General features: G+C 44.8%; 1 protein-coding gene across 1 annotated transcript in view; it reads left to right on the top strand.

Annotated features, from left to right (window-relative positions):
- The first annotated feature begins 13,547 nt into the window (after positions 1-13,547).
- ALDH1A3 (aldehyde dehydrogenase 1 family member A3) overlaps positions 13,548-17,115 on the top strand; it is a 31,042-nt gene continuing 27,474 nt past the window's right edge. The window contains exon 1 of the mRNA XM_083412111.1: positions 13,548-14,548. Coding sequence (XP_083268237.1) covers positions 14,447-14,548 — 102 coding nt within the window. The 5' untranslated portion in view covers positions 13,548-14,446. The remainder of the gene's footprint in view (positions 14,549-17,115) is intronic.

Genomic DNA, 17,115 nt, shown 5'->3' with positions numbered 1-17,115 from the left:
ATGTAAGGAGAGCAGGCCTGGGAGTAGGGAAAATATGAATGTAGAACTAAGTTGCAAGCTCCCATCCAGTTATAGATAGGCCCATTCCCATTGCCACTTCCTGTTTGCCTTTAAATTCACACACACAGAGACAGACAGACAAACACACACACACACACACACACACACACACAAACACACGGACTGTTTGTTGTGCCAGCCACACCTCCATTTTTGACCCCTCTGTTTCTTCCATGGTGTTCAGGGCAGCGTATATGAGGTTGTCTCATTCCACCCTCATGACAATCCTAGGCTTCAATGGGATACTTAAACACATGCTTAAGAGCTCAGTCCAAACCCAGGCCGCTACCCAGTGAGGCTGAACAGAGTGGGGGGGGGGACGCACATCAGCTGAGGGAAGAGTGGGGGAGGCAAATTACCATGCCAACCTGGAGCTGGTGCAGCGAACAGGCCTGGAGCAGGCCACATGCTGCCTTGTGCCAGCACCTTGGGATCCAAGGGATCGCAGGCTGACACAGCCCCTCCCTCTCCTTGCCTTTGGAACGTCCCTTGTAAAACGATGCTTGTAAAATAACAATTTTATATATATATAGCTGACAAAAACAAAGAAAGCAATACAATCATTTGGAACTGTGTGTGAAAAAATAGTAGAAATAATAACACAATGAATCTAATCGAAAGTCAAATGTGTTTATTTTATTTTATTTCTTTTCTTTTTTCCCTTCCCCCCCTTTCACCCTTTTTTTCTTTCTCTCTCTCTCTCTCTCCCCCCCCCCTTTCTTTTTCCTCTTCTTTTTTCTTTTTTGTGCCTCCTTTCTTGGTCTTTCTCTTTTTGATTTGTTAAGAAAGAGATAAAGAGATAAAAGTGTAACATGAAAATTTCAGTAAGTTAAAAGTGATGTTGTGAAATTTTTCTATTACTATTCACATATTGTTAAAATTGGTTAATTGTAATGAATTGATGTAGCAATTACTGTGGTTTTTTTCCTTTGTTATTGTTGAATTCTAAATAAAGTATTATTCTTTTTTTTAAAGGAATTATCCATTTTGGGGCTTTCCACTGGCTGCTCCTGCAAGAAATTGGTTCCAAGTTGTCCTTGAAGTCTGGAGACTCCAAAGTTGTGGCCTGTGTGATTTTGGCCCTTGCACTGTGCCTGATTCATGTAGGCTATATTTGCATGTCCCATCCCCATGTGAACATCTGGCGCAGGTGCAGTAAGCATGCTAGGTGGTCAGGAAGAACAGGTGGGCACCAACTCCTCTCAATGTAATGGGCTGGATTGCCCAAGGGTCACCGACTGATCTGGCTCTTTGTTTCCTTAAGGCGCCACACAACTAGGGATGGGAGAGGAATTCAGTTCAAGCTCAGGTGGGCCGCAGGTTCCCTTAAGAATATTTCAGGTGTGTGTTTGTTTCTTTTACTTGAAACCTTCCCCCCCTCACCCTGCCTTTCCTAAAATTCTCAAGGCAGCTAAACAATTCAAGTACAGTGGTACCTCAGGTTACATACGCTTCAGGTTACAGATGCTTCCTGCTAACCCAGGAATATTACCTCAGGTTAAGAACTTTGCTTCAGGATGAGAACAGAAATTGTGCTCTAATGCTGCGGCGGCAGCAGGAGGCCCCATTAGCTAAAGTGGTGCTTCAGGCTAAGAACAGTTTCAGGTTAAGTACAGACCTCCGGAACGAATTAAGTACTTAACCTGAGGTACCACTGTATACTAGAAATGTGTGTGTTTATGTATGTATTTGTATATTTTTTGGAACACACAAAAACCCAAACAAATGGCAACAGACCTTTCCCCTCTCTTCCCAGACATCCCCTCCTCATGTTGGTTTTGATGTTGGATATTATTTCATGCTTATTCTCAGCTGATGATGACTTAATTGGAATTTAATCGAGAGACAGTCGGGCGGCTGTGACTAGGTGACTGAAGCTGCCATCTGATCTTCAACAGCAAACGTGCGAAATAACTTCATCCGTACTGGGAATGGACTTTGATCAGATTGGGGTGTAGAAGATGGAGACGCAGGATGAGAAAGTCAAAGCTGTCAGAGTCAACTCTGAGGTTTATCATTCCTATCATAGCACCATCTGCCAGGAGGCAGGGCAAACATGTCAATTTCAGCATCCCTCCGCTTTTACAGTCTTATACGTTCAGCTCTCCACATTTCTACATCTGTTTGCAATTTTTTTAAAAAAAGTTCTCATGAAAACCCATCAGCATTTTTGTGCAAATTTCTCCTACTACACATCATTTTATATGCAATTTTCTCTAAGATGCCTATTTTTGCAGTTTCTCCCCATATTATAGAAGACATTAAGTGTTGTAAGTGCTCCTTTCTATAAACATGTAAGACCACACTCTGCCCTTTTGCTGAGAGGACACCCCAGGCAGCTGACCTGGGGCAGCATGAACAGGGAGCCAATAGCTGGTTACTTACAGAGCAATCCTACATTTTGTAGAGGCAGCAATCTGCTGAACAACCTCTATATACAAAGCACCCCTGGCCCGGGAGTGGGAGAACACAGAAAGAGAGTGGTGGAAGGCAAGGCAGAGCAATCTGCATCCCCTACTCCACTGGAGACAATAGAAAGGGAATTACCGTATTTTTTGCTCTATAAGACTCACTTTTTCCCTCCTAAAAAGTAAGGGGAAATTTGTGTGCGTCTTATGGAGCGAATGCAGGCTGAGCAGCTATTCCAGAAGCCAGAACAGCAATAGGGATTGCTGCTTTCGCTGCGCAGCGATCCCTCTTGCTGTTCTGGCTTCTGAGATTCAGAATAATTTTTTTCTTGTTTTCCTCCTCCAAAAACTAGGTGCGTCTTGTGGTCTGGTGTACCTTATAGAGCGAAAAATATGGTACTTATACTGTACCAGGTCCTATTGTGGCATTGTTTTCTGCAATCTTTTTAGTGTGGCAGCACCTGCACTATTGGAACTCCCTGCTTATTTAAATCACTTATTTAAATCACTGTACCCTTTCCGTCACCTGCTAAAAACATTGTCGCTTCGACAAGCCTACTGAGACTAGTAAAATACTGACCTGTGTTTCTTGCTTTGCACTTTCCTCGTTTTCTTCATTGTTGTTATTGCTATTATTTCACCTAAATTAGTCACGTCCCTTATTTTCAGTGATTCTACTCTGAGTAGGGCTAAGACTGGACACTAAGACTGTGTAAACCACTTAAAAGCTATGGATGATTAAGTGGTGTGCAAGTCCTGTTAAATAAATCCAAATAAATAAGGAAACACCTGAGCTTGCGAGCATCAGCCTTCACCACAACTACATGGTGGCAGTTAATTCTGGAAATGGAATACTGTAGCTACAAACTGTGAGGGAAGAACTTCATTTTCAGAGTAACTGCTGGATTCTCTTATCAAAGAGGAATTTGCGTGGGAGAATCTCTTTCCAGTCTGTCCATCACTTTGGACCAGTGAACAGCTGCCCCGTGTGGTCGGCCAACGAACTGCAGGCAGCAGCTTCTTAGAGAGGTGCCTTCAGGCCCTGAACCTGCTCCTCCCATGCAGGCAAGCCATTGGCTCCTCCTGAGCAGGAAGAGGTGTAAGAGATCTTCCTGATGCTTGAGCTCTTCAGCCCCGATTGCTCACCTGTCTGTGGCTAGTTCACCTTAGACTTCTGCTTACAACCTAGTTGTGACCTAATTGCCTTCTTGAACCAATATGCAAACTGAAACCAAACTACCCTTTGAAAACTGTGTTTATCTGAATTTTGCGGAGCAGTTCCTAACCAAGATGAATGAAAATGTGTATTTTAGGAGAATTTTGCGCTACAGTTTTGATGAATTTCCATTAGAATTTTTTATTTTTTTTAAATTATTAATATTTGCAGATGATTATGGGAATGTGGAAAACTGAATCTGAGATTGAGGAACTAGTGTCACATCTGCACCCTGTATTTAAAGTAGTGCTGAAGCACCAAGGCTTCTCCTGAAGAATCCTATTCCCCTCACAGAGTTCCTTGGAAAAAGGGATTGACTCCTGAACCTCTCTGAGTATTGTAGCTCTGTCAGGAAAATAGTTACTCTCAGCACCCTGAGCAAGCCGCAGTTCGCAGGATTCCTTGGTGGAAGCCATGACTGTTAATAGTGCTCAAAATGTAGGGTTTGGATGTGACCCGAGAGAAACTGGATTTGGCAGACTCATTTAATGTTAGTGACAAAGTCAATACCAAAATTTTACATCCAAATCTTTAAAAAGTAGCCTTTTCTAAAAAGCATAAAGCAAAACTCTTGGACTTCCGAAAGTCTTCAGTGGGGCCTGGCAACTGAAGAAATGCCATCTCCGTCAAAACTCTCCACTCATGGTGAACAACTGTACCCATTTTCCATTGGACTCAACTTCCACTGGCTTTTGTTTCCCATCTGCCCCTCATTCTGCCACGGCTCAGTCTCGTCTGGTTGGACGCTTTGCTCATCTCCCGGCCGAACCCCTCCTCAAAGGCCCAGGGCTCTCCGAGACCCCTTCTCCCCTCGTTAGGGAAGTGTTAGGAAGTTGCTGAAGTGCGAAATGAGCCTGCAAAAGCTCGTTGTCCTAATTAAACTTTGACAAGGAGAGTGACAAGAGGCATCCGAGGGGAAACAATGCGGGCAGTGTTTGGGAATCAGCCTTAAGCTGAGAAGGCCTTTGTCCCCGGAACAAAAGCACTTGTTTGCATGTGTTAAAGTCCATTAAACTTCATCAGGCCCAGGTGCAACCCCCTCCCCTCGCCCTGTCTCTCCCCACCCACCCAGTCTTCTTCAAGCCAAACCGCTGCACCTTCCGAGAGCCAAAGGCCCCAGAATCCTAACTTGGGAGACAGTTGGCAGGGCAGGCGAGAGGACCTCTCAGCTTCCTCAGGGGGCCGATATCAAAGTAAATATTTTGCTCTGAAATGAATTATTGTTGCTGTTTCCATCAGCCTGCTGCCTGGACCGTCAGGGTGAGGGGCACCGGCAGAGGACTTTGTTAATGAGGAGGAAGTGAGGGAAAACCTTCATTAACATGGGAGTAATATAATCGTTTAAAACCAGGGTGGGTGAGAGCAGAGAGGCCTGTGAGGGTGCACTGCAGCATGTCGTATGGGACTCTGGAATACAACTGTATTCATGAGGAAAGTGGCTAGGGAAAAGTATTTCTCCTCTCATAACACTAAGAACTCATGGACATCTAGTGAATGTCCAGGACTGATCGAAGAAAGGACCTCTTCTCCAGATTGCCACTAACTGAAGGATGGAAGCACTTGGTGCAATGAAGCAGGAAGGGCCTGAAGCAACTTATGCTATGTTTCGTTCATTTCTTTATTTTTATTATGACATTTATATCTCACTTTTCCTTCAAGGAGCTCAAGGTGATGTGCATGGTTCTTCCCCCACCCATTTTATCCTCACGACAGCCCTGCAATGTAGGTCAGGTTATAAGGGGAATAAGAACATAAGCCTGCAAGATCAGGCTAGTGGCCCATCTAGTCCAGCAAGTTTTTCTCAAAATGGCCAACCCGATTCCTGTCAGAAGCCGGCATAACGCTGTTGTGCTCAGGTCCTCCTTGCAGTAGAATTTGTCTAATCCTTTTTTAAAGCCATCCAAGTGTCTGGTCAACTCCCATCCTGAGTGACTGGCCCAGCTTCGTGGCCGAGTGGGGATGGGAACCCTGGTCTCCCAAGTTGTAGCCTGACGCTCTAACCACTACACCACACTGGCTCTCAGACATACATACACACAGGTCGCAGATGGAAGGAGAGCGCCATACAGGGATGCCATTTTCACCAGCATCCCTGTGTTCCCTTTAAAGTATGGCTGCAAATCCCATTGCATAAGCAGTCGGTTGAAAAATATGCTCTGTTAGCCTTTATGTAAACAACACAAGCAGAGAAGATGATGATTATGATTGCAAATTGTCCTGCCTTCCTGTCCTTCTCAGGACCTCCAATGTAGCTTGACAATGGTCTAAAAGACGACTGGGGAAGCTGCAGCCCTCTAGATCAGCGTTTCCCAAATCTGGGTCTCCAGTTGTTTTTGGACTACAACTCCCATCATCCCTAGTTAGCCGGAGCAGTGGTCAGGGATGATGAACCTACATAAATCGCACTTCCTGAAACGCTACAGGAAGCACAGCGATCCTGCAAAATTTGCACAGCACTGAATTTTGTGGTGCTGTTCTCCAACCAAAGAATGTGTCTATATTAGGGAAAACAACACACAGAAATGCATTGTGTTGGGAGAAATTTCATACAACAATGTTTCTGAATCCAGATTTGATGAATTGGTTACATGGCACTTCTTAAGAGAGCCAGTGTGGTGCAGTAGAAAGCCTGTTGGATGAGGACCTGGGAGACCAGGGTTCAAGTCCTCACTCAGCCACGAAGTTTACTGGGTGACTTTGGGCCAACCATTGTCTCTCAGCCTAGCCTACGTCACAGGATTGCTGAGGGGGTCAATTGAGAAGGGGGAGAACTGTGCATTTGAGACCCTTTGAGTAAAAAGGTGGATGCAACAAATAACTAAAATTAAGGTACTCAAGGAAAGTGGCTGTAGCTCGGTGTTAGAACACATGCTTTCCATGCCATAGGTCCCAGACTTGATCTCTGGCTACAGGATCTCAGGTAAAAGGCTCTCCCCACAGAGCAAGCAGGGGAGAACTCAACATCATAGAGTTTTGCCCTTTCGCTCAATGGGCACTACAGAACTGGCCATTTTAATGTATTTCAGACTTTGAGGTAGACATAGCTGAAAAGTTTACTGAGACTAGTGGGGCAGAAAGCAGGGAAGTCAACAACAGGGCCACATGCACACCATGTTATGATATCACTTTAAACAGTCAGGGCTTCCTCCAAAGAACTCTTGGGGTGGTAGTTTGGTAGAGTGTTGTGAGTTCTTAGGGAACCCCCTTCCCATTTTCCTCACAGAGCTACAATGTCAGGAGTGGTTTAACAATCAATCCCTCTCCACAGAACTGTAGCTCTTTGAGGGGAATTGAAGTCGCCAAACAATTCTTGAGGCCTTTCCCTGGTGCCCACAAAGCCTCTGAGCACCCCCTCCCCCTTTTTTCCCCCTTGGTCAAGAGGTGGTGAGAGTAGTTTTTTACACCCTAGTGGTTAAGAGTGGTAGACTCGTATTCTGGTGAACTGGGTTTGTGTCTCCGCAGAGTGTTTGTTGTGGGGGAGGAAGGGAAAGAAGATTTTTAGCCACTTTGAGACTCCTTAGGGTAGTGATAAAGTGGGCTATCAAATCCAAACTCCTCCTCCTCCTCCTCCTCCTCCTCTTCTTCTTCTTCTTCTTCTGGAGGAAGTTCAAAGAGCGTCTCTCTTTCCTACTTTCTTTCAAGGCTCAGATTAATTCTGCTGGAAGTAGCCTGAAGAGCTGATGCCCAGGAAACTTGGTAAAGAATGCAAATATACCCACAGGTTCAAAAAGGTCGACAACCCATGCATTACATCATTGACGGCCTGAAGGTATTTCCCCCCAAATGCATTCAGCATGTGACTTACCGTACTTTTCCGTGTATAAGACTATCTTTTTTTCTTTAAAAATCATGCTAAAAAGTGGGAGTCATCTTATACATGGGTAGTGCATAGGGTGGACGTTTGATTGGTTGCTGCCACGGCTGTCAGCAGCCATTGTGCATGTTATTGGTTGCTGTGTCCATGGGCGGTGTTGATTGGCTGACACTCTGGCACAGACGGGACAGACTCTGGCACAGACGGGACAGACGGGAGGCTAATTTTGTGGCACGTGCGGGTGAGCAATTTTCAGCAATCCCCCCTTAAAAAAAGCTCAACAACCCGGGGTAGTCCACCTCCCAAAAAGCTCTGCAACTCTATGCCATCTCCCCCTCTAATTTTCTTAAATTTGAGTCCCCCAAAATAGGGGGCGTCTTATACACGAGGGCGTCTTATAGACGGAAAAGTACGGTACTTGCCAAGTCTCCTGGCAGAAGACACTTGTGTGTGCTTTCAAGTTTACATATCCCACACCTCTGCCCATGGCTAATGAAGGGGGCCAAATAAGAGCCTTTTGCCAAGTGCAGCGGCAACAGTTTGTCATATGTGCTTCCTTCCTAAAGAATCCATTGCTGAAGATAAGAATCCTACTCCCAGAGCACCAATGTGGTTTGAAAGAGACATCACTGCTTATGCTCTGTACCACTTTTACCACTGGCAAAAATAAACAAAAGAGGAAGAGAAAGGTCTGGCAGGTTTGCACTGTTTCAAAAACCTACGTAACCTGTTTGAACGGGGCCAGGAAAGGGGATAGAACAGCATGGCAATGTTTGATGCTCTCTCAAATAGCTTGCCATTCTCTTAAAAAATGATTGTCGTTCTCCAGTCTATATTGATGACTGCCCCTTTGCTAAGGCTAGCTTTTAGGTAGCAGCGAGAGGGGAGAAAGTAGGCGATAAATGCAGACGTGAGAGATGAGGACGAGATAAAACAAATGATTGCCTCGCTTGCTATTGATGCCACTTATTTGTTTTCAAAATGCCTTCGCTGTCTTTCTGTTCCATACTGATCTAGCATAGGAAGTTGCCGCCTTATAGCAGGTTAGACCCACACAAAAGCCAGTTTTGCCTGCTCTGATTGGCAGCAGCTTTCCAGCATCTCAAGCAGAAAGTAGCTCTTTCCCTTCACTCCTGACCTTTTAACTCGATGTGCCACGGATTGATCCTGAGACCTTCTGCATGCAAAGCAGGTGCTCTACTACTGAGCTGTGTTCCTTTGGGGCTGGAGACTGAATTCAGAGCTTTTCTAGAGAAGGGACCAAAAGCACAAGGAGGAAAGAGGGGTGAGGACAGGGCCAACGCAAGACGTTTTGCTGTGTGAGGCAAAATACAAGATAGTTGCCTCATGACCGTCATCGCCACCATGTACAAAACCCTACCAGGCTGGCAATGGAGTCTTCGGTCCCATCCGCACTGTAATTTAAAGCAGTTTCATGCCACTTTAAACAGTCATGGCTTCCCCCAAAGAATCCTAGGAACTGTAGTTTGTTGAAGCAGTTGACCTTCACAGTGCTACAGTTCCCAGCACCCTTAACAAACTGCAGTTCTCAAGATTCTTCATGACTGTTTAAGTGCTTGGTGCAGGTGTGACCTGAGGGTGGGGGCTGACAACCAGGTTGGGGGGAGAATAGAAAGCAGTGACTGGAAAAGGGAATGGGGAATGCCTTCAGATGTTTTCTAAAAGTCAGATACAGTGGTACCTCAGGTTAAGAACTTAATTCATTCCGGAGGTCTGTTCTTAACCTGAAACTGTTCTTAACCTGAAGCACCACTTTAGCTAATGGGGCCACCTGCTGCCACTGCGCCGCCGGAGCATGATTTCTGTTCTCATCCTGAAGCAAAGTTCTTAACCCGAGGTACTATTTCTGGGTTAGCAGAATCTGTAACCTGAAGCGTATGTAACCTGAAGCATATGTAACCCGAGGTACCATTGTAGTTGTTTATTTCCTTGATATCTGATGGGAGGGCGTTCCACAGGACAGGTGCCACTGCCAAGAAGGCCCTCTGCCTGGTTCCCTGTAACCTCCCTTCTCACAGCAAGGGAACCACCAGAAGGCCCTCAGAGCTGGACCTCAGTGTCCGGGCTGAACGATGGGGGTGGAGATGCTCCTTCAGGTATACTGAGCCGAGGCCATTTAAGGCTTTAAAGGTCAGCACCAACACTTTGAATTGTGCTCGGAAACGTACTGGGAGCCAGTGTGATGTAGTGGTTAAGAGCTGTGAACTTGTAATCTGGTGAACTGGGTTCAATTCCCCACTCCTCCACATGCAGCTGCTGGGTGACCTTGGGCTAGTCACACTTCTCTGAAGTCTCTCAGCCCCACTCACCTCACAGAGTGTTTGTTGTGGGGGAGGAAGGGAAAGGAGAATGTTAGCTGCTTTGAGACTCCTTAGGGTAGTGATAAAGCAGGATATCAAATCCAAATTCTTCTTCTTCTCCTCCTTTTTCTTCTTCAATGTAGGTCTTTTAAAACCAGTGTTATATGGTCTACCTACACAAAAAGACCCCAAATGAAGGAAGGACAACAAACACCCAAAGAACAGGTCATTAAGGACTCAGCAAGCATGTTCAGTGGGTATGAAATGCTGGCAGATTGAAACAGAAATGGAAAATGGGGGTGGGGTGGGGGGTCGAATAAAGAGGAGTGGGTGGAAAAGAAGCACTTCATGCTGCAACAATTTTGTCCCACTTGTAAATGAAGAAAAGGAAAGCGAAAGAAGGAGAATTTTGGGAAGCCAAAGAGAGTTAACAGAGTCTTTGCCCCACTTTTGATATCAGCTACAGGAAACATCCTAGATACTCTGGAACAAATCTTAAGAGTAAATATTGCATCCCTTACAAGGCAAGAAAGTCATCGTTTTCCAGACCAGGCAAATGACCAGGACATTCTTGAACACCTCTAGCCACTCCAGATGGGAAGTGGGGCTCGGGGAATTCCATATCCGTATCACATCCCAGCACCGAAATTACTGAGATTCCGAGAAACGGGAAGAAGAAAATAACAAATGCGACATAAACAAACAAACAAGGACATAATGAGGCATGCCTTCTCTGCAGGATCTCAGCTGTGCTTCCAAACACACTGGGCAGGGAGCAATCTTCCGTGAAACACAGTGAAATTTCCCAGCAAACTTACATTGGGTTGCATTGTTAATCATTCCAGCTTGTGAATCATACTCTCCCCCAACTGTACCTGTTCTGATAGGTACAATGGCTGCCTTTTCAGGTCTGGAAGCTTACTGGTGTGCAGTGAAACAGAACCTATTGCTGTGGGATCTCCCCTGCAAGGGGTACTCCTCTGGCTGCCACAATGCAATCTCTTATACTGGAGGACTCCACATCTCAACATGGTGACTGAATGCAGGATTCTGACCACTGGAGCCTGAGACCTTGCAACACCCACTTCTTTCATTCATATATATATATATATATATATATATATATATATACACATACACACACACATATTAAATTCATAAAATTTATAACCCACTTGTTTGTAAAACAACAACAACCTCTAAGAAGTTTACAAAAAGAATAAATTATCAGTAAAAAAAACCATTTTAAAACAACTATTTAAAACCTCTGCAAAACAATTAAAATCAGCCATAAGCTAAAAGGTCACCTCTGGCCTGTCTTTCATGCCAGAGTGCCTCAGAGCCTGTGCAGAGTGCTATTGGATTCATCACTGTGGCAGTAATTCCCAAACTGTGGGTTCAAACCTTTCATGTCCTCAAAGAGAACTGGTAGTGTGTGGTGAGAATTTGGTTAATTAAATACTGTAGTTAAAGAGTTTTGTGGGCCAAAAGTGTCTGCCCTCCACAAAGAGGAAGCTGCCTGCTGGGTCTCTGCATGATTTATCGCCCTGAACATGGTTTCTTCCATTTCATTTCCCTTGGAGAAGATAGTTCTGTACTGCGTTTGTCCGCTAACAGCTTTCTGAGTCATGTGGCCAGCAGGACTAAAAGCAGATCATTCAGGGCTTCTGCAAACCTGAAGAGGAGGCTCCCTGTTGTGTCTCTGTATTATTCAACTGTGTTCCGATCAGATCTTTCCATGACTCTGTCATGTCCTTGCATCAGATTGTTCCACCATGCTTGATATGAAGCCAAATGACTTGCCTTAAGAAGAGACTGCCCCCCCCCCCGTTGTCTCTCTGCATGAGTCACTTGATGTCTAAGCTTGCTTATCAGGAGACACTTTCAGATCAGTAACTTCCGCAGAAAAATAGGCAATGGACCAAGGGGTGCCCTAGACCAAATAACACCCCTTTCATTCTTCCTGTTCCACATGTTCAACTGCTGAATACATTTTTTAAAGTTGCATTAAAAGCCCATTTCACAACTTTGACTCATAAATCGTATGAAGAACAAGGTATCTCTGCCAAAAAAATTAGCACACATAAATCTGACCACAATCACTTAGGCCCCTGCTGCTTTCTGAACAGGGAGTGAAGCTGTAAATTTCACATGAATCATCTTCATACATCATAAATGTTTAGTCAAGCATTGCCAGCTTCGCAAGCAAAGATGACTCCGGAAGCTGTAGCAGGATAATGTCTTTATTAGGATCAACCAAGCCATTAGCAAATAGTGAGCAAGGTGTTGAGATCCGTAGGAATCTTGCAGAAGAGCTCTGGAACACTCAAAAAATTGCTCATTCTTTTGTGACATCATGGATGGTCCTAATCAATCTATTGTCCTACTGTAGCTTTTGGGTTGTTTTTCTTCTAATGAATCAACACACATTTTTAAGTAAATGTGAATTGTTGCCTTGCTTGTTTCAGCTGTTGAGTGGTTTGAGAGACTAGACCCACCAGACAAACCCACCCCAAATCTGACAGCCCAAGCAATTGCCAGGGTCGTTTGCCTCTAAATCCATCTTGGATTGGACTCCTGTGAGGGCAAGAGCAGCTTTCACTCTTAGATATTATAAAACTCAACAGATTTTAATCTTTATGGGGAAATAATACTCTTGCATACTCTAAATGTTGAGCAATTTTCATTTGGGGTGCATTGAAAAAAGTAACTCACATACTTAAAAATCAGTTTTGATATTTAAACCATCTTACATACTCTAAAGCTGCCATAGATTAACAGAATTGTAGAGATGGATGGTACCCCCAGAGGTCATCTAGGCCAACCCCCTGCAATACAGGAGTCACAACTAAAGCATCCAAGACAGATGACCATCCACCCTCTGCTGAAAAAAGTCTCCAACCTCCTGAGGAAGTCTGTTCTACTGTCAAACAGCTCTTCCTGATGTTTAATTGGAATCTCCTTGCTTGTAACTTGAAGCCATTGGTTCGAGTCCTACCCTCCGGAGCAGGAGAAAACAAGCTTGCTCCATCTTCCATGCGACAGCCCTTCAGATATTTGAAAATCAGCTCCTCTCAGTCGCCTCTTTTCCAGGCTCCTTCAACCGTTCCTCATAAGGCTTGCTTTCTTATACATTGCTACATGAGAGCAAGTCTTCCATCAAAACACAACCTTTCCTTCAAAGAACCCTGGGCGCTGTAGTCTACAGTTCCCACCAACCCTTAGCGCCCCAGAATTCTTCGAAAATGTGCTTCGAATATGCTTTACAGTAGGCAGACCCCAAACTGCACCCGCAACGTACGTTCAAAGCACACTGCCCTCCCCAAAGAATCCTGGGAACTGTAGTTTGTCGTGGGTGTTGGGAATGGGGTAAACTACAGTTCCCATGATACTGGAGGGGGGGGGAAGTAATGTGTTTTAAATCTATGGCGTGTACGTTTTCGACTCTCCCTCCCTGCTGATAGTGGCTGCAGCGGATCGCTCCCTGGGGCCCAAAAGAAGAGCCGCGCTGTTGGTCCTGCTGGCCTGGGAGCAGGAGCATCCAGCTGGTGGGCCGAGCGCCAGAGCCGGGCGGGAGGGGCCCGAGGCTCGCCAAGCCCAGCCAAGCCAAGGCAAACAAGCGAGGCTTCCTTCGCGCTGCTCTTCCACGGTGAGAGGGGAGAGATGGACATTATGCACGCACGTTTTTGATTAGGAGGGGTTAATCTGATATGAGCTCATTCCATCGCGCTGCAGTGATCATAGGGGAGAAAAGGAGAACTTTAAACACACACACACAAGCAGCACCATTATAGATGGATATGAAACGCTCTGCGTGGCAGTACAGCTGACCTCCTCGGAGGTTTGAGTTTTTGAGGCTGCGTGTGCTCATTTCTAAGGCAATTTATAAAAAACAAACACAAACGGGGATGGGGCTTCTTAACTCATTCCCAGCCCATCGAGCCATTCCAGGAGGTTTTTTAAAACAATTACCTTCATTGTATTATTTTTGCAAGGGGTGGGGGGAGGTGGGGAAGAGAAAGAATGAAAAAATCCAGGGGGCCGCACAGCTGGGATAAATGAAACAGCTGCTGCTTCTTTGGAGAAAAAGGATACACACGTACACACATATCCACAGTATTTATTATATATGCACCAGCTGGCTGGGGCTGATGGGAGTTGTAGTACACAACCACTGATGGGAGTTGTAGTATACAACCCGGTTGGCAGAGGCTGATAGAGAAACAGAGACGTTTTGTGTGTGTGTGCGCGCGCGCGCGCATGCACACATAATATATATGTGCATATATACAAACACACCCCTTTCTGCTGAGGAAGCTGGAGCTGATCTTCCGCACCTGCTTGGGTCCCGCGCCTTGCACCCGCGCCTTCTCTTCCTTCTTCCTTCCTTACCTGCTGCCTGTCAATTGCAGCCTCCGAGCGGCTGCATGGACCAGCAGCGGGGCGTGGCTTAGAGCCGCGCAGCCAATGGGAGCCCTCGGCCCGGGACTCCCGCTGGAGGCTGAGAATTCATAAAGGCAAGCCCTGGGAAAGGCTTGCGCGAGCTCGGCTGCCTGTCACCCTGCCGAGGAGGACTCCGTCGGCTGCAAGGAAGAGGGAGACTACCCGCACCAAGGCATCCTGCGAGATGGCCGCAATCAATGGGGCCGTAGAAAATGGGCAGCCGGAGAAGAAAACGACCCCTCCGCTTCCTCATCCTATTAGGAACTTGGAGATCAAGTACACCAAGGTAAGGGGGGCAGCGGTAGGTTTCTCTTTTCATGCGTCCTCTGTGTGATTATCTTCTTCTATGTCTACCTTTCTCTCCCTGGTGGGAGAACTAGAGGGATTTTAAAGTGAAATAAAGTCTCTAGTCCTTAGGAGGTCAATCTCTCTCTTCCTCCCGACCCCACAAAACCTGCTCAAAGGAGTAGACTAGAGAAGAATGCACACCTAAAAGTTGCTCCAGGATAAAAGCCACAAAACACAGGTGGCCCTGCATCTTAGAGGGAAATGTAGAAAAGGTGACAGAAAAATGGTTAGGTTGCAATTTCCAAGAAGTGTGTGTGTGTGTGTGAGAGAGAGAGAGAGAGAGAGAGAGAGAGAGAATTTGAGTTTGTTTTTAAATAAATATAGTGCATCTCAAGCATGCTGTGAGCAGCAAAAGCTGTGTGAGATGACCTTGCCACTGTGCTCATTTTACAGCAGGGAAAACTGAAGCCTGGGCACTTGGAAGATTTGCCCTCAGTAACTTTGTGGCTGAGTTAGGATATCTTTTCTTGTTTAAAAGTATCCATGTGCTGCTTTTTCATAATTAATATTGAAAGGAGCTCACAAACCAAACAACACAATAAGACATGCACAAACTTTACATTCCCTTCCACCTAGTTTTCCAGTTCCTCAGTAGTTAGTGTTTCAGAGCCGCTGAACATTCTGTCCTCATTGGGCAATCTTGGGCAGTTCCCCTGCTTCCTGGGGAATTTTTTTTCTTCCAAAACGTTCTTTTGTTAAACCCTGGGGTCCCCCTGAGCCTGCCAATGCCCTCTTGTGTGTGGATAACACTGTTTTGGCTGTACAAGCCGCATCACTCATAGCCTGAACGCTTGAAGCTGAGGACATACCAGCTGAATAAACAACAAAAAACAGAAACATCGCAATAATGAAATCCATAGCCAGAGAGGAGAGCAGTTAACTTTCCAAAGGTTATATTTGGAAAGCTAGCAGAGATGAGGCCATGTATATTATGTTCCACAAGTCTGGGGCTTCTGCAGAAAAGGCCCTGCTCCTAGTGGAAGTTGACCTCATCTTCTCCTAGAAAAGGACTTCTGCAGTCATTGGAAAGTTTTTTATCAAGTGGGGGGGGGCTCATAGTGGAACAAGGTTTGCATGTCTAAAAGTTATTCACAAAGTTCCCTTGGTTCTCCATTAATGTATTTTATGGCCTTGACTAGATCCAGGTTCTTCCTGCACCTTGGTACCATAATATTGCTGCATTTCTAATAGTGTTCTGCTAATCCTTAAACCACCCCTGCAAGGTAGGTCAGTGTTATACCCTTATTGCAAATGGGGAGGGAGGCTGAAGATGTGAAATTAATGGCTTGTTTAACACAAACTATTGATTGAAGTGTGATTTCAACTGGGGTACCACTCCATTGCACATAGTATTATTTCATACCTTCTGTTCAGTATGTGAATGATAGTGGCATTAGCCCACAGAGTCTGCCAGTGTGAGAATGAATGAAAGTGAAGCATCTCAAAGCATAGTAAAATTTCCGGGCGTTAATATTGGCTAGAAATTAGTAGAAGCAAAATGCTACCCTGCTTTTTACATTTTCTCCAAGAGGCTTGCTTGGAGTGATTGGTCCTGTAGCCATGTTGGAAGCAGAATGAATCGTATTTCATGTAAGTAATTATTTAAAATAATAATGAGCCAGTCCATCATTCACTATAGCCTATTCCTGTTCCTGTTCAGGACTCAACTGAACAGCTGGGACTGCAAAGTTGAGCGCTTTCCCGTAGTGAATTGCATAGCTGTAGTATTACTCACTTTTAAAATAAGAATAATATTCAGCATATGATCTAGATTGCTGGTATTTTAGTCTGTGACAGGTTTTTGCATTTATGCAAATATCCTGCTGTATTTGACCACTAAAATGAAAACTGCATTTACCAGTTGCAACTTAGATTGACAGCAGGACACCGCCCCAGCAAAAATAGAACTCAAACAGTTAGAAGAGTTTATTTGGCGACATTTCCAGCTCTTAAATTGTATAGAATGTCACTTTAAAGAAAAAAAGACATGGAAATTGGAGGCATGATTAAAATTCAGTTGCAATGTTGCCTTGTTGAAATTTATAATTATTCCTTCTCCTTGACGTATTTGTCTGAAGATCTCGTCCCAAAGTAGTCTAAATCTGAGGTCCCAACAGAAAATAATACCTGAAATTGAGCCTACCCCTAATTAAGTAAAACAACATAAAGGTGATGTTTAAAGTGCAAGGTTGCTGTGAATCTTCTGCTGAAAATTGCTAAGTGTGTATTTCTTTCTGTGCAATGTTAGGCAGCATGTGCAACTAAAGTATAATCTCACTTATTTGAAAATGAAAGAATGCACGGATAATAAATGGAACATGTATACTTCCACCTATACAAAAATAAAGTGCATTAGTCATAAAACAGGGAAATTGATCAAGAAAGTTTAAAGAGTCTTTTGCACACATGCTTGGGACATGTAGGAAGAAGGATTGTGTTATTTGAAGATGGATTTAACTGTTATGCTAAGCAAGCTGTAGACTTTTACCACTAAAATTACTTTTA

This window comes from Podarcis tiliguerta (assembly GCF_965153285.1).
Source record: "Podarcis tiliguerta genome assembly, chromosome: 14".
NCBI classification, from domain to species: domain Eukaryota; kingdom Metazoa; phylum Chordata; class Lepidosauria; order Squamata; family Lacertidae; genus Podarcis; species Podarcis tiliguerta.
This window is presented reverse-complemented; position numbering and strand designations above follow the sequence as displayed.